Source organism: Tupaia chinensis, unplaced genomic scaffold (assembly GCF_000334495.1).
Source record: "Tupaia chinensis unplaced genomic scaffold, TupChi_1.0 Scaffold000426_1, whole genome shotgun sequence".
NCBI classification, from domain to species: Eukaryota; Metazoa; Chordata; class Mammalia; order Scandentia; family Tupaiidae; genus Tupaia; species Tupaia belangeri.
Window position 1 is genome coordinate 2,794,877 of NW_006159931.1, and position 17,819 is coordinate 2,812,695.

The 17,819-nt window shown below is 47.9% G+C and overlaps 1 protein-coding gene across 1 annotated transcript in view; it reads right to left on the reverse strand.

Moving 5' to 3' along the window:
- Positions 1 to 17,819, reverse strand: part of SEL1L3 (SEL1L family member 3) — a gene marked incomplete in the record, with an annotated part of 122,634 nt that overhangs the window by 16,097 nt on the left and 88,718 nt on the right. The window contains 5 exon segments of the mRNA XM_014590294.2: positions 116 to 206; positions 5,350 to 5,433; positions 7,720 to 7,847; positions 10,236 to 10,412; positions 14,470 to 14,532. Coding sequence (XP_014445780.1) covers positions 116 to 206; positions 5,350 to 5,433; positions 7,720 to 7,847; positions 10,236 to 10,412; positions 14,470 to 14,532 — 543 coding nt within the window.

A 17,819-nucleotide genomic window follows, 5' to 3' on the forward strand; every position in this document is an offset into this window, starting at 1 on the left:
GAGAAAAAGTTAATTCATTAATATTTTGGCCAAGTGACGAATTCTGCCTCTGTAAAACCCGATTCGTTCCCCTCCACCTTAGAGCTTCTGCTCGAAGAAGAATACATTTACTCACTGGCCTCTCCTCGCAGATGTGCGCTAAATTTGTCTGTGACACTTCAATTCCAGTTTCTGCTGCTAAAACATAATACAGCAAAGCTTCGTGCCTAAAAATAGAGGATTAATAATAAATTTCGTAGAGTGGCTCTTACTAATATTCAGAGAGCTTTAGATTCACACAGAAGAGGGCACAAAATAGACAATTTTTTAAAAACCGCAAAATCATGAGTTTTTTTTTTTTATAAAAATAAATACTGTTGTTAAAAATACTTCCTGCATGGGTTTAGTTTCCCTTCTAGGCTGAACTCAGAGAAGGTTGTGGAGCTGGTTGATACAACAGCTACCTCTGCTGGCCACACGGTGTGCTGAGTCCTACGGGGACTCCATTTGCCGCCCATCCCTGAATCCTTCCATCCTGGCTTAGAGGAGTTAAATGCTCTTAAGAGGAAAAAAAAAATCCTGTACTTCAGAGTCTTCTGTTTTGTGAAAGGCTTCAGAGGCCTTCGGATTCTGAACAAGCTTAATGAAGGCTGAGCTTTTGTCGAGGGCCTTAGGAGTTTGGCAAAGGAGAGGCAGTTTGCAAGGCCCTGGATACCAAGGGCCAACATGCGTAGGAAGAGCAGAATGCATGCTGGCCATCCCTAGTCGCTGGATAACTGCAGAAGAGTGAGTGCCCCCTTCTCCTCTGGAAAGACTGGTGGAGGTTCCTAAGTGGAGTCATGGCGAGGACTTGGGGAAAAAGACCTGGCCCTTTATCTCTGCTAGTGTGGGGGGTGCAACTGGCGCCTGGCTCCAGAGGACTGGGGTGGGGGGTAACCCAATGGGGGAGGCGTTACAGGGCACTGACCATTTGGCCCTACACTCTCTCTCTGGCTATGTCGCTGGACTCCCATGTAATCAACCGCGGTTCAAGTCCCGGACCCGGTGGCTTAAACTTATGCCGGGCGCGTGTGCGTGTGTGCCCAAGAGCCTGGGAGGAGGAGAAGGGATTGCGGCATGGCCATTCCCCATGGGAGGAGACTTCTCGCTTTCTGTCTCTTTGTCTCTGTCTTTCTGGCGAATGCACATGCCCTATAGCAAAAAGCTCTAATAATAATTAAAAAAAAAGACAAAGGACAACGGGACATGGAGCTGGCAGCTACACATGTATGGGGAACGTGGGGAGGAACACAACACGACCGCAGCCTCTCCTTCCCTGACTGCGGCTGGGGTCCCAGGGCAGCCTCAGGCATGACATCATCTTCCATATTACGCCGACAGAGCCAAAGCCCTTTTCTCCCTCCCGTTCCTCTTTTAAACCATTCCATATAAATCTAGGAACACAGAGAAGCACCAGCTCATCAAACTGACACATGTCATTCGAAAATAACATCCAGAAGCAATTCACTCACACAAAAATGACAAAAAGGGGATGGACTGGGCACGTTGGTGGGTGATGTAGTTGTGTCATGGCAACACAGACAGTACCACAGAGTCACACGGTGGTGTGAGACAGCCACCGGCCCTCTACTTCCTCCTGAGCCCCTGGCACGCACGCACACACGCCCTGCGTGCTCAAGATCCCGAGAGGAGAATGGAGGAGGAGGGGTTGCGTCGTGGCCATTTCTGGGGGGTCATTTCTCACTTTCTGTCTCTCTGTCTCTGTCTGTCTGGCAAACGCATGCACCCTATAGCAAAAACCTCTCCAGGAAAAAAAAAAAAGTCATATATAAGCCAAACTAAATTCATTACTAGGAATATAGCAAAACTATAAATGCAGAGGCTGCGATAGTGCCAGCAATGTTCGTTTTCTTTTCCTTCCTTTCTTTCTTTCTTTTTATCTTTTTTGCTATAGGGCATCCGCATGTGTTGGAAAGAGACAGAGAAGAAGATAGAGTGAGAAATCGCTCTGCATGGGGATGGCCATGCCACAGTCCTTTCTTCTCCACTCTCCTCGGGATTTAGGGCACAAACATACATGCGCACATGGTTTGGTATTCAAGCCACTGTGTCTGGAACTCGAACCATGGTCAGTCAGGTGGGACTCCAGTGCCTTAACCACTATGCCACCTGCTGGCCCCTCCTCTCAGGCACATGCTCCTGGCATGCCTTTTAAGCCACCAGGTCCAGGACTCGAACTGCATAGTCAGCCTTGTGGGATCCAGTTCCTCAACCACCGAACCACCTGGCAGCCCCAATCTTCATTTTCTTGAGCAGGGTGGAAGGTTTATAGGTGCTCACTTTATTATTATATTTTGGAACTTACATGTATGTCACATATAATTTCATATGAACCTTCTACTACATGGTCAGAGGAGAAAACCCACTTCATGCCACATATCCAGTTCAAATGCTCCTTTTTGGGACTAGCAGTTGGCGTAATGGCTATGTCACTGGACTCCCATGTAGTTGACTGCTGTTCAAGTCCTGGACCCGGTGGCTTAAACTCATACCGGGTGCGTGTGCATGTGTGCCCAAGATCCTGAGAGGAGAACGGAGGAGAAGAGATTGCAGCATGGCCATCCCTGCTCGGGGGGTGATTTCTCACTTTCTGTCTCTCTTTCTCTCTGTCTGTCTGGCGAGTGCACATGCCCTATAGCAAAAACCTCTCCAAAAAGAAAAAAGAAAAGCAAGATGCTCCTTTTTCCTGGATTCCGAGCTAGCGCCCCCATCACGCTCTCCCTGCTCTTCGGTGTCACACACAGCTGTTTAGTGACCATCTTAGAAATGGGCTCCGACACATCAGCATGTTGTTACCCTCTCCAGAACCAACAATGACTCACCACTGTTCACAAACCGATCAATATATAACCCGTCACTCAAAATTCCGTAAAATCGCACTTCATTGGTTTCATTACTCATCGCTCTCACACCAAACTGAATGACGTAATCCTTTCTTGACCCACCCAGAACTCTCCTATCTCTGCGTCTGTTCCTGCCATCCCCTTCACCGTTGCTGCTGTTCCCTGCGTGGCTAATTGGAGATTCCGCCCATCCCTCAGGGCCGCACCACCTACTCCCTCCACCAGGAGGGCTGTCCTTAGCCTCTCAGGTTAGGAGGAGTCTTTTCCTCCTTAGAATCCCGCTGTCCTTAACATCCCGGTCATTTCCTCGAATTATGGTTGTTCCATCTGCTTGCTTATTCATCCAGTAGGTTCTGAGCATTCCCTAGGTGTCCCCATGTGCAAGGAACTCGAGACCAGTCATGGGATGACTGACAAGTTTAGAGTCAGCCTGGACCACGGGAGGGCAGGAAGGAGTGAGCGGTAAGGCAGAATTCCCAGGCCCAGGAGCAGTGAGTGCAGGGCTTAGAGGTCAGAGAGAAACTGCACGCACAGCCATGAGGCAGCGGGCCCCCCAAGCCCTACTGGGCACCCCCTGAAGCTCACACCAGGGTACTGTGCACTTCTGTGTGTTCCATAAACTTCACTGGACTGCTCAAAGCAAACAGTGCGGGACACACGTAAGTTCCCTCCCCCACTCCTTCTCCTCCCCCAAGTCCCCTGGGGTGGCCGAGTACTCGAAGAAAGAGAACAAGCCACCAACATCTTAATTCATCCAGCCAGTCACAGAAAAAAAAGCTAAGTTATTGACCAATGTTCTGTTTATGGGAAAAACAATTTCAAACACATTGGGTGTGTGTGTGCGGGGTGTTTACAGGAATGTTCTCTGCGATATCTCTACATATAAACACTTTGATATCTGAGCATTTAGTTCAACCCAAGAAAGAAGCTATAAGGAGTGGAGGGTGAGGGGTTGGAAACGTGAGAAATCGAGAATGAGTTAAAATCAAATTTGGGGGGACCAGCAGTTGGCGTAATGGCTATGTTGCTGGACTCCCATGTGGTTGACCACGGTTTGAGTCCGAGACCCAGTGGCTTAAACTCATGTTTGGCATGTGTGCGTGCATGCCCAAGATCCCAAGAGGAAAATGGAGGAGAAGGAATTGTGGTATGGCCATCCCCCCAGGGGGTGATTTCTCACTTTCTGTCTCTCTCTTGTTTTTCTGGCAAGCACACGTGCTCTATAACAAAAACCTCTTCAAAAAAAAAAAAATCAAATTTGGGATTAGTAGGAACTGCAGTTCACATGGGGAAGAAGATAAAACATCTCAGACATTGCAAGGTATACTTACCACTGGGAAACAGTAATACCATTAATTTTTTTTTCCTATTTTGCGAAGCGAATCCACAGATAATAAGCATTCACGGTATGATAATAATGAGCATTTGTTTTCAGTGCCTTTTCATTAGGCCCCTTTCTCCTGCACACTCTAATTGAAGATTCTCACTCACCAAAATGCTACCCATCGGTTGCGTGTGCAGCCATGGACCAAGTGAGCAAATGGCATTCTTCTGGACTTATATTTTAACTTTTAATTAAAGCTCAGATCGGAGTGTGATCGATATTAAGTCTGGTCTAATGTCTTTGAGGCAGTGGACTGAGGGGATATATACTAATTGGCATAGCCTTTTTAGTTACGACAAAATACTCAGATCTTTTGGGTGACAAACAGCCAAGAACGTGTGACCCAAAGGAAAACGAAGATGAGATACTAGAACTAGAACTGACCGACAAAACAAAACAAATAAAAGTCAGGCAGCATTTGGAGAGGTATCCCAAGATTGGGGATGCACAACAAATACAGGACATCCGTAAGTCCTGCTACATGGCGTCTATCCCATACAGGGGAGGAGGCGATTTCCTAGCTCCAGGAGAATGTTAGGAAGGGGCAGGGGACACCTGCTTGGTTGTGACACTGAACATTGGGGGCTTCCAGTAACCCCAGGCTTCTGCTCATAGCAGCTCCAGTAAAATGTGTGTGGAAGGAGCTACCCCGAGCCTCTAACACCCTCATCTCTCTTCCTCTTGTAAACAAGGCGGGAATCCTGGACTATTCTGCAGCCTGGCAGCAAGAGACAGATGGTCTTTAAGACCCCTGCACTGTTTCTAGACTCGAAACCAAGAGGAAGAGGCTGGAAAGAAAGAGAAGTCAAGGGATTTGTGTGTCTCTCAACTTGACACTCCCCCTAGAGAATTATGGACACTCTCCCTAGAGAATTAATTTTTGTGTGTAATTAAACATGGAAATGCTGTGTTTTCCAATCAACAATCAGTTCATGACAGTCTGAATATCATTTCCAGGAGGCTAAGATTTCCCTGCAAATTGCCTTTTCAGTTACATTTTAAGACCCCATCTCATTAGCCTACACTGGCAGATTGACAGTTAAGGGCTAAGAAAGTTCACACCAGCCTGTGTGGCAAGCTTACCATGAGCCTTCCAGGTAGGCGTTGAGGCCTTTGCGAATGACGTGGCCCAAGTAGCCATTTTTCTCCGCTACATGCTTTGCCCATCTGAAAGGGAAAGGAAAGAGACAATATACACACTGTGGCAAATTAAATAATCACATTTTCCTTGATATGTTCTCAATAAATCCCACTTGGGGAATATTTTGCTCGTTAGGATTTTTATAGAGCAACACACTGGAACTGCATGTTAAAAAGATAAAGAAAATGCATTCGATAGCTCTTCATTCAGCAGTATTTCTTACGCAGACTTAGGAATTGTCTTTTACAGAACAAAGATGTATAAGGTACGTAATAAAAAAATCTCCACCAACGTGGAAACATAAGATCTCCACCAAAGGTTCTAGTACTCTCTCCATTAAAATATGTTTACTGATTTACTGTAAGGTTTTCCCTATTTTGTTTTTGTCCCTTAGTTTATTGTAGAGGAATTTATTAATCCTGAATTCGTATATTTTTAAGAAGACATTGAATTTATTGAGCGTTTTGGGTATTTTGATAAATCATCACTATATTACAACTGAGCCTTTAATCTTGAAGCTCCATCAACATCAACAGGTTCATTTTCTTTGTAAGAATTATTTTATTTAACTTTACTTATTTATTTTAATTTGCCCAGAGACAGATACAGTGAGAGAGAGAGAGAGAAAGCAAGCCGCCAAGTCTGAGACTTGAACCACAGTCAGCCATGTGGGAATCCAGTGCACTCAATAATGGAAGAATAAGTAAATCCAGAAAACATGAATATTCATACCCAATGATATTCATTCCAATATCCATACTAAACAGTAACGATAAAAAGTTTCAAGTCAGTCTAAATCAAGTTTTATCACTCAGTTCAGAGCAGGTCAAATTTGATCCCACATGTCTTATGAAACGTAACTTTTCAAAAAGCCAGGCTGCAGGAGACCAGCAGTTGGTGCAATGGCTATGTCGCTGGACTCCCATGTAGTCAACTGTGGTTCAAGTCCCGGACCCAGTGGTTAAAACTCATGCTGGGCACGTGTGCATGTATGCCCAAGATCCCAAGAGGAAAATGGAGAAGGGGTTGCGGCATGGCCATCCCCCCAGGGGGTGACTTCTCATTTTCTGTCTCTGTCTTTCTGGCGAGCGCACGCACCCTATAGCAAAAACCTCTCCAAAAAAGAAAAAAAAAGAAAAGCCAGGCTGCAGGTGTAAGGGTAGACTGGTGCAGAGGTCAGCAGATGGCTTTTCTGTACAGTGAAGACAGTAAATACTTGATGCTTTGCAGACCACGCATGCTCCCTGTTCCATAGTCTTCTTCCTAGGTTGTTTTGTAATTCTTTAAAAATGTGAAAAGCATTTTTAGCCCTTGGAGCCGCAAAGAGCAGGCACCTGGCCACGTTTCATCTGCCGGCCCCTGCCTGCGTCTCCAAGGATGTCACCAATAAGCTTAAATGGACAGAGTACCTGGGAGGTGACAAAGTGAGAAAGACCTCTACCTCCTCCTTCATAATGGACCATCACTAGATGATGCCTCTGCTGTAAACACCGAGAAACAATGGTATAAACATGTCCTTTAGAGAAAGGCAAAAACAAAAACAACAAAAACGAGGGAAAGTGACTTGTTCTAGAAACCAAGAACTACAGGGGGCTTCAAAAAAGGTCATGAAAAATGTATAGTAAGAAAAAACTGTGCACAGATCTCCAAGTTACTTTTACATCAAAATAAACACATACTTTAATTTCACTTTTTCATGAACTTTTTGAAGTCCCCTTAAGAAGTATAGGAAAGGTAAGGAGGAATGGATGGGGATTTCCTGCTTTTCTTTAAAAAAAAAAAACATATATATATATATATACTATAATATAAATATAATATATATATTATTCATGATACATGCATACACACATGAGAGAGACAGAGAGATAAAGAGAGAGAGAGAATAGAGTGCCCTCCACAGGGTCTGGCCACACTGCTGTCTATTCCCTTCCTCCAGACCTCCAGCCCATTGGATTCTGGGTCCTTTCATGTGTGCCAGGTGTGTTCCGGGCAGACAGACCCCGGGATCTGAACCACAACCACCATATGGGATCCAGCTTCTGTCGAGCTGTGCATTACTGCTGTGCCACAGGGATGCCCCCTCCCCCCTATTTTTCTGTGTCAAATTATTTTTATTGAAAAAAGTTAAAATTTGTAGCCGATCAAATTATTGGCTCTTTCAACTGCATGCATGTCCAACTGATATAAATACAAATTCCACTTAAAAAACTGAAAAGAAGAGAGAGGAAAAGGAGCTCCGTTTTCTCGGGCTCAGTGAGTAGTCGTGGCTGTGACTCTCTCTCCGGACATGATATTGGGCGGATTCTTACACGACGGCTTTCTCCGGGTCTCTGGGGAACGTCTCCAGGTTGCCCGTGATGTAGTAGAGGGAGCACCAGAGGGTCCCCTCGATGTGTCCACCTTGTGCGGCCTTGTGAAAATACTCCCCAGCTAACGTCTGTAAGGAGAGATGAACACGTCGCTTGTGTTAGTGAAGAGCCCTTCTGGCTGGGCGGTTCCCTGGAGCCCCAGGGGTGAGAGGTCGGAAGCCTGCAGCCTCATTGTGGGTTTATTATAACTTCTGTACCTTTAAGGAAACCAGGTCAGGGGACAGCTCCAGGAAGACAGTGCATCACAGAAGCCGCTTCAGGGACGTAGGACCTCACCCCAGCTATTCTGTGGATTGCCTGTGCCCCACAAATAAGACCACGTGTTACCCCTGCAAGCTACTGATAGAAGACTACAGCAGAAGGCGCACCAGGGGAAAATGCGCTGGCCCGCCTAACCTTGCTTAATACCTTCCTTCAAAGTCACATGCAAAAACTGCCTTTCCAGTAGGAAGGTGCGAATTAGAAATATAACAATAAAAGCGCAGGAGCAGGTGTGTGGGAGGGTTACCAGACATGTGCAATGCATAAGAATATACAGCTTCGTATGTCATCGCAGCGAGGTGGAGGGGGAAATGAAACAGACAGATGGGCCTATGTTCACCAATTACTATTATTTTTTGGAGGCATTTAACTATTGTTTTTAAAAGCATGGCTCTGGCAGTCCGACAGGCTTGGGTTCTAATTCCAGCTCTGTGCTCTGCTGGCTGCGTGGCCTGGGGCGTGTCAGTTAACCTCTCCACACCTCATTTTCTTCCACTGGAAAAATGAGGTTTCCGACTGTCCCTGACGTGAAAGGGTGTTGTGAGGATTAAATGAGATAACATACTTTCAAGGTCTAGAGTTGGGCTTGACAGCAATATTCACAGTAATATTCCCACCTTCGCTGCTCCCAAATTGAGACTGCCAGCCACAGTCTTGCCCCTCTCGTTAAATGTCACCTCTATCCTTTCATGTCAAAAAGTGTCACCCTAGCTGGAGTCTTCCCTGACTCCTCCCACCTCTCACCCCACGTCTACTTCATCCAACATGACCTGGTCTTGTCTACTCCCCCCTACCCTCACTCGGACCCAAGGCATTACTCTGGTCCTGCTGTCTCCTCAGTCCTACTTTCCATTGTGATCTGGGAGGAGTTCATTTTTCTCTTCTCCTCCAGTCTCCTTGGGATTTGGGGCATGCACGCACACACACCTTGAGTGATTGTCAAGCTGCTGGATCTGGGATTTGAACTGTGAAGTCAGCCATGTGAGATGTAACTCTTAACCTCTACACCATCTGCTGATCTTGGCAGAAGCCTTTTAAAATACTGCCCGGGCTGAGGCTGGCCAGCAGGTGCCCGTCTTCCTCAGAGCAAAGGCTGTATCTCACACTGACCCACCCCGCGACTTCCCCAGCCTCCCTCCACCCTCGCATGTCCCCGGCCTCCCTGTTGTTCCCCTAGCCTACCGAGCCTGTGTCACATCCAGGGACCTTTGTCTGATATGTTATTCTCCCTGAGAGCCAAAAGGCTCCTTGAGCAGTCTACACAATGCCACTTCTCAGAGAGGCCGTCCCTTGTCTCCCTCATAAAACAGCCTGCCCGCGTCCTTCCCTGTCCTCCGCATCCTGTTTTACTTCTCCCCATACCACTTATCTCCACCTACATTCTGTGTTTATCTGTCTGCACTCCCTCTCCGTCACTGAAACGTGAACTCCCTAAGGACAGGGACTGTGCTGTCTCCTGCTGATGTCCCCAGGGTCCAGGAGAGAGGTGGGCACGGCTGGGTGCTTGAAGTCTCACAGAATGTAACAGGGCTTGGGTGGTTATTCCCCCCATTAGTATCATTCATAGTGAAAAGGCCTTCCGCTCCACCCCGGAGTCCAGGCCCTGGCTCCAGGAAAGCCGACTGTAGGTTACTAAACCCCGCAGAGGCTCAGTCACCTATTCTGTAAAATGGACCTAGGCACAGTCATTATTTCAGAGAGCGGTTGGTCCGCACGGTGGACAGCTTTGCACAGAAGTGCTTGATCAAGCACTTGAGGTCGCCATTGCTGTTTTCCTAATCGCTAAATCTGGTCTCACACCAGGCAACGGATCTGACTGCAGCTCCTTTTGCTTTTAGTAAGACCAGTCTCGGCACCATCCCTCTTTTTCTCCCTTCTGCTGTCTTCCCTTCTCCCCTCAGTTTAAGCCTTCCTCCTCCGTGAAGCCTTCCTGACTGCTTTGGGTATATCACCATTTCCCTCTCCAGACCTGTTTGGGTCATGCTGTTTACTGCACACGTGGCACTGGGCTAAATGCTGTCCCCTCTGCCTCACTATCTTGTCACCTTGAGCGCCTTGAGGACACGGTGTGAGTCTCCGTGTCTACCTCCCAGCATGCTTTGTCCAGGCTGGGCACGCAGTACACCTTCTCCAAGTGCTTCGTGACTGAGCACTGACCCCTCCCCACCCCAGGGCTGGTCTCAAGCCTTACTCACTTGATTTCTTCCAGGAACGCCTGGGAAAATGCCGTCCAAATACAGGACGCCGAGATTGTACGACGCGTCCGGGTTCCCCATCTCCTCTGCTCTTAGCCAGTACTCGGCGGCTCTGGCGTAGTTTTTCTTGAACTTGTGGTAATACCATCCCAGGCCGTTGACTGCCTGATGCAATCCCTGCATTTTAGAACAAAACAGAAATTACTTTTTTTTTTTTTTAAATGCTCTCTAAAGAGATCTGGCGGCAATTATTGAGAAACATTCCGAGTCTGAACAAAACCTTCCCTTTCTCTTTTTTGGGGCAGATGGCATTAAAGAAAGGCGAAGTGCTAGAAAACACAAGCCCACGTCAGAGCTTTCCCAGGTGGGCTGCACCCCGCGGCTGCCGGGATTGCTGGCCCCAATCATCCCTCGGCTTCTGTGGGTGCTTATGCAACACCCTCGTCTACCAAGGCCTCTCGTCGCCCTGCAGAATCAACATTTCCTTTTTAAGAGAGATTTTTGCTATAGAGTGTGTGCTTTCACCAGACAGACAGAGAGAGAGACAGAGAGACAGAAAGTGAGAAATCACCCCCCAGGGGGGATGGCCACCCCACAATCCCTTCTCCTCCATTCTCCTCTCGGGATCTTGGGCACGCACGCACACGCGCCCAGCATGAGTTTAAGCCACCGGGTCCGGGACGCGAACCGCGGTCGACTACGTGGGAGTCCAGCGACATAACCATCCCCAGTTCTGACAGGGGTGTCACAGCCTGGCAGGGCAGAAGCAGATCAGGACAGTGGAGATGAGGGGTTAGAGTTGTGTCCAGCTCTGAGCTGATCCCAGGGAAGGGCCCGTTCATCTCACACTAAGCTCGAGTTTCTTTGATGCTGACTCCCTCCCATCACACGCTGATTTCCGCTTCGTTGTCCTGATCTCGGACCTGCTGGCAGGGACACCTGGTTGTTGAAAGCCCAGGAGCTCTGCAGGGTCTTAGCATTGCTGAAAGCTCTCGTCTCTGTCTCATTACTTGATACTCTTCCTCATTCTGGGCATTCATGCGGCTGGATCAACAGACTGGCCTCTGTGGAGCTAATTCCCAAATCAAGCCACAGTGCCTCACAGTAGGGGTTTGCTTAGTAACTCCTCTTTGTGAATGAATGAGTGAGGTCACGTCACGCTTTAAAGGACGAGACTTCCCCAGGCCAGAACATGACAATTCCCTACCACAAACCCACTGGTGCTAGAAAGCCGTTCACATTAGAGCCCATAGGACATCAGTCCATCAGTCCTCCACTAGGATGGCTCACGGGGCGTGAATTTCACTGCATTTGAGGGTGAACTGGAAGCAATGCCCTTGATGGCCACCATGAAGATTCTCTTCTTTTCTTTTTTCTTTTCTTTCCTCTTCTCTTTTCTTTTTTTTTTCTCTTCTCTTCTCTCTTTTCTCCTTTCCTTTCCTTTCTTTCCTTTTCTTCTTTTTTCTTTTCTTCTTTCCTTTCCTTTCCTCTTCTCTTCTCTTCTTTTTTCCTTAACTTAATTTTTTTCATAAGAGGCATCCCCCTCAACAGGGCCCTCACGTCATGATTGACCCCCCAGTCTCAGCCAGTCACGATTATGGGCAAGTGACAGGCACGGTCAGGGAAATCCCAGGAAGAGAACCCAAGACCTCTCCTATGCAGGTCCAGTGTATTTCTGCCGAGCCACCGCCTGGCCCCACACAGCCCTTCTCCTTCTGCCCTACCCCAATTTGTGTCAGAGCAGGTGAGCACACAGGGGGTTCCTGAGTCACATCCCCCTGCCAACTCATGGACGGAGGAAAAGCCTCTTGGGTCTCTGACTCCTGCTCCACCTGACAAGACTCGAACCCCTCAAAGGAAGAGAGTGAGGAAGACACGTGAGTGAGAAAGCACCTTCGCTCCGGAATTCTCCACTGATCAGACAAATATCAGCAGCCTTGGGGGCAGACATGCCCAGATCCAAAAGGGCAGTAAAGTGCCCAGTCCAGGTGTAGAATTAGAGTGGTCTCTATCAGTCTATTACCTTACACATTGGTATCCGTGTAGGTATGAGTGTGCACGTGTGGGCGTGCATGCCTGGGGCGTGTGCATGTGTGAGCGTGCACCGTAAGCGAGACTGCACCCTCCCTTCTGCAGTGTTATATATGGAAACCAGCGGACTTGAAGATCCCATTGAAGTGTAAATAGTGACAAAAGCAGACTAATGTGTAAACCTAGCAATGAGCTTGATGGAACAGCCCCGTTATCAAAGCCCAAGACGTAAATAGGAATTGGACATGACAGGGTTAAGCTTCAAAGGAATTGGGCTTTTGGTTCCCCTGAGTCAATGGCATTTGTCCCCACTCAATTTCAAGGAGCCCCTGCTGTCTGTTATCAGGGCAGCTTGTGATTATAATTCCCACCTTCAAACAAAATCAGCCTGAATTCTACTGACTGGAAGGTGAATGCTGCTTTTGAATGGTGCTGTCCCTGCCACGGCAAGGTTCTGTAGGTGCTGTAACTCGAAAATGACTAATCACTAGATGCGGGTGTCCCTCCCCACCCCATTCCCGCCCTGGGCCTGCTAGGGACAGGCCGGCCACTTCCTTTCAGACTTGCAGCATGGGGTGGTGGGGTGCTGGGGGGCTCTTTCCCGAGCTTAGTAACTCCTCTTTGTGAATGAATGAGTGAGGTCACGTCACGCTTTAAAGGACGAGACTTCCCCAGGCCAGAACATGACAATTCCCTACCACAAACCCACTGGTGCTAGAAAGCCGTTCACATTAGAGCCCATAGCACATCAGTCCATCAGTCCTCCACTAGGATGGCTCACGGGGCGTGAATTTCACTGCATTTGAGGGTGAACTGGAAGCAATGCCCTTGATGGCCACCATGAAGATTCTCTTCTTTTCTTTTTTCTTTTCTTTCCTCTTCTCTTATCTTTTTTTTTTCTCTTCTCTTCTCTCTTTTCTCCTTTCCTTTCCTTTCTTTCCTTTTCTTCTTTTTTCTTTTCTTCTTTCCTTTCCTCTCTTTTCTCCTTTCCTTTCCTTCCTTTTCTTTTTTTTTTTTTTCTTTTTTTCTTTCCTTTCCTCTTCTCTTCTCTTCTTTTTTCCTTAACTTAATTTTTTTCATAAGAGGCATCCCCCTCAACAGGGCCCTCACGTCATGATTGACCCCCCAGTCTCAGCCAGTCACGATTATGGGCAAGTGACAGGCACGGTCAGGGAAATCCCAGGAAGAGAACCCAAGACCTCTCCTATGCAGGTCCAGTGTATTTCTGCCGAGCCACCGCCTGGCCCCACACAGCCCTTCTCCTTCTGCCCTACCCCAATTTGTGTCAGAGCAGGTGAGCACACAGGGGGTTCCTGAGTCACATCCCCCTGCCAACTCATGGACGGAGGAAAAGCCTCTTGGGTCTCTGACTCCTGCTCCACCTGACAAGACTCGAACCCCTCAAAGGAAGAGAGTGAGGAAGACACGTGAGTGAGAAAGCACCTTCGCTCCGGAATTCTCCACTGATCAGACAAATATCAGCAGCCTTGGGGGCAGACATGCCCAGATCCAAAAGGGCAGTAAAGTGCCCAGTCCAGGTGTAGAATTAGAGTGGTCTCTATCAGTCTATTACCTTACACATTGGTATCCGTGTAGGTATGAGTGTGCACGTGTGGGCGTGCATGCCTGGGGCGTGTGCATGTGTGAGCGTGCACCGTAAGCGAGACTGCACCCTCCCTTCTGCAGTGTTATATATGGAAACCAGCGGACTTGAAGATCCCATTGAAGTGTAAATAGTGACAAAAGCAGACTAATGTGTAAACCTAGCAATGAGCTTGATGGAACAGCCCCGTTATCAAAGCCCAAGACGTAAATAGGAATTGGACATGACAGGGTTAAGCTTCAAAGGAATTGGGCTTTTGGTTCCCCTGAGTCAATGGCATTTGTCCCCACTCAATTTCAAGGAGCCCCTGCTGTCTGTTATCAGGGCAGCTTGTGATTATAATTCCCACCTTCAAACAAAATCAGCCTGAATTCTACTGACTGGAAGGTGAATGCTGCTTTTGAATGGTGCTGTCCCTGCCACGGCAAGGTTCTGTAGGTGCTGTAACTCGAAAATGACTAATCACTAGATGCGGGTGTCCCTCCCCACCCCATTCCCGCCCTGGGCCTGCTAGGGACAGGCCGGCCACTTCCTTTCAGACTTGCAGCATGGGGTGGTGGGGTGCTGGGGGGCTCTTTCCCGACCCTACCCACATGTTACCTTGGAAGCCGCTTTCTCCATCAGCTCCAAGGCCAGCCGCCTGTTCCTTTTCACTCCTTGACCCTAGACATTGATAAACAGCAAAGATTAGCACAGACATAAACTCCGAGCGTGTGAAAAACCTCACACAGATACATTCGTATTGGCTATAAAATCCTTACGAGAAAAACCCTCTGACTTTCTTCATTGAAACCCAAGGTTTAAGATTTCTATATGCGGCACTATGCCCTGCCTTTCTTCTCATTTGGGGAACAGAGGCAACAACCCTAACTTCTAGTTTAGCAGCAACCCCAAGTTTTCCATTTTTATCGCCCCGGGAATGGCATTCTTGTCAACCCACAGGTATCGTTGGGAATTGAGCTCAATGCGTTTGGTCAGCCTGGATGCTTTTCTCTGGAGATTATCTACTTTGTGGCCAAATAAAGCGCGTTATCTGTGTTGGACAGTCAGCGGTATTAGGCTGTGACTCGCAGCCTTCCTCAGTGCTGGCTGGGTCCCCCAGGGTGGAACACCATGGCTTCTCAACCAGGAGGAACCTGTGACCTAGCAGAGAGGACCCTGCGGAAACTGCTGCTTCAGACCCAACTGGCAGAAACAAACCAGATTCCTTTTTTCTTTTGAGAGAGATCTTTTGCCATAGGGTGCATGTGCTTGCCAGAGAGATAAAGGGAAAAAGCGAGAAACCAGCCCCCGGGAGAACGACCACGCCGCAATCCCTTCTCCTTCATTCTCCTCTCAGGATTTTGGGCACACATGCACAGGCGCCTGGCATGAGTTTCAAGTCTGTGGTTCAGGCCTTGAACCACAATCGACCATGTGGGAGTCCAGCAACATAACCAGTGTGCCTCTGCTTGGCCCCTAATGAGGTTCTTCCAGAGAAATCAAGAACCCCCTGAAGAGGAAGTTTATCCACCATGCGGAGAAATGGGCTTTGGGGCAAGCTCTAACAGGACTTTCTTGCTACACGAGGAAGTCCGTGGACCTTGCCACAGCATCTGCAGGACCGAATAGAAAGTGGGTCCCAGGGTGAGGCTGCGGGGCTCCCAGGGCAAGGCCGCAGGGGCCCCTGAGTTCTCTCTTGACATAGGTCTGGCAGAGAAGACGCCAGACAAGGGGAGCTAGCAGGACAACACGGCTGCTTACGATCATCCATTGTCTGTTCACTGCTGCAGTCGGCAGCGTTCTTGGTTTTACTATTACTGCGTGGTAAAATGCGTGTGTGTGCACAGGACATCAGAGAGGCCATGGCAGGATGTATTAGGAGAAAAGTATGCAGGATTGACACTTTTTGGCACCAAAATAAACTGGTAATTTAATTCCATAATTTCACCAACATTTGGAAGTCCCCTCACATATACACACACACTCAGAAGTATGTAAATATATGCATCTCCACATACATGCACGTATACACACACACACATACATATATACATATAGATATATACACACACACACACGTAGTACGTGTAACCGCCCTGCACTCAGACACCACGGCCGGCAGGATCACACACACTGTGACAGTGAGAGGGCTTTGCAGTAAACACACCTTCAACTCTTGAAATGCTTCGGTCCATCACAAACGGAGACTAGCAAATATTCCCCTGCTAATTAAGGTGCCAGGCGTTGTCCTACCATAATTTTCACGGTGACCCATCAGAGAACCTGCCCAGAGCCAATGCATGAGAACCAGAGGCACGATCTTAACTCAGCAGGCAGACTCCGGAGCCAGGCTGGCAACCACTGTGCTCTGTTTTCCTTGGACATTTCGGTTCAGGGCTGAGAAGTCATCTCTCCCTAATCTCAGTGCGGGGTGCGGGGCGTGGGACACGTACTGATACGCTCGACTGTCGTTTTCGGAACCCAGAGTGAAACTGTGAATCTTCAGCTAAAGGGTGGATCTCAGGTGCTCCTTGACTTACGAGGGGGATTACGTCCCAATAAACCCACCGGAAGTTGAAGATGTTTTAAGTCAAGAATGCATTTGATATGCCTAACCTACCCAACACTGTAGCTGAGGCTGCCTACCTTGTGTGCTCTGAGTTCAGATTAGCCCACAGTTGGGCCAAGTCCCCTAACCCGAAGCCTACTTTATGGAGTGATGACTGCTTTAGGCAATTTATTAATCCCGAATTGAAAGCAAAAAAGAGAATGGTTGCATGCGTACGTGACGTTTGGTTTCTGCTGAATGTGTATCGCGTTCACACGGGAGTAAAGCCGGAAATTCTAAGTCAGACTGTAAGTCGGAGACTGTCTACATATACACCAGTTTCTGCTAGACTGTAACTTGCCCGTTTAACAAAACCAGTGAGCTGAAGCAAAGTGGAAGGTGAAAATATTTTTCGGATGTGCACCATTACTTCATTTAATTAGAGAGGGAGAGGAGAGAGAAGAGGAGGCAGGACCTTACTTGAAATAACTGAATAGAGAACCAGACAATGGTTTTCGACTTCTGGGAAAGCGTCAGAAAGGCCAGACTCCCAGAATGGCAGGACCTTGGGAATTCATAGTTTTTCTTACCCAACCTTTCTGTTCTGAAGGAATAAAACTGGGACCCAGAGAGGCTGACTTATCCGAAGCCTCGCAGTTAGAGCTGCAAGTACTCATTAGATGTCTAGGGCAGAGATGTTTCTAGTCTGTTGCTAGTTAATCAAAAAGAGAATAACTTCTTGCACAAAGACTATGCACTACAGGGGCCAGCATGGTGGTTAAGGCGTTGGACTCCCACATAATTTTTAAGCCTGGAGGCTTAAAAATCATGTTAGGCATGTGTGTGTGCATAGCTAAAATCCTGAGAGGCGAACAGAGGAGAAAGGATTGCAGCATGGCCACCTCCCCTGGAGGATAATATTTCTCTGTCTCTCTCTCCTGCGAATACATGTATCCTATGGCAAAAGTCTAAAAAGACCAAAACCAAAACCACAAAGACTCTGCACTATCTGCCTATCTGGGTAATTCTGAAAGTTGACTGAGAGAAGGGAGAGGTCCTGGCACACAGGTAAGTACTCAGAAAGTATCCAGAGTGAAATGAAGGGAAGACTGTTCGCCAACATCAGAGCTTCATCCTCATGTGGACACAAGATGGGAGGAACTTGATTGTCCTGGACAAACCACAGCCACCCTCCTGGTGCCACCTCATGCAGCCGGAAGCAAGCTACCACACTGCACATCTGGAAAGCCCAACTTCCACCTGGGTTTCCTGCACACGCGTACACTTGAAGAGACTTCCTAGCCAGAAGCGAAGGCCTCTCCTGAGATTCTGATAAAGGGTTTCCTTCCTTCGACCCAGAGACTTAGGTAGAATTCAGGAAAACTAAATAAAAGAAGCTTTCAGTTTAGAAAACCAGACC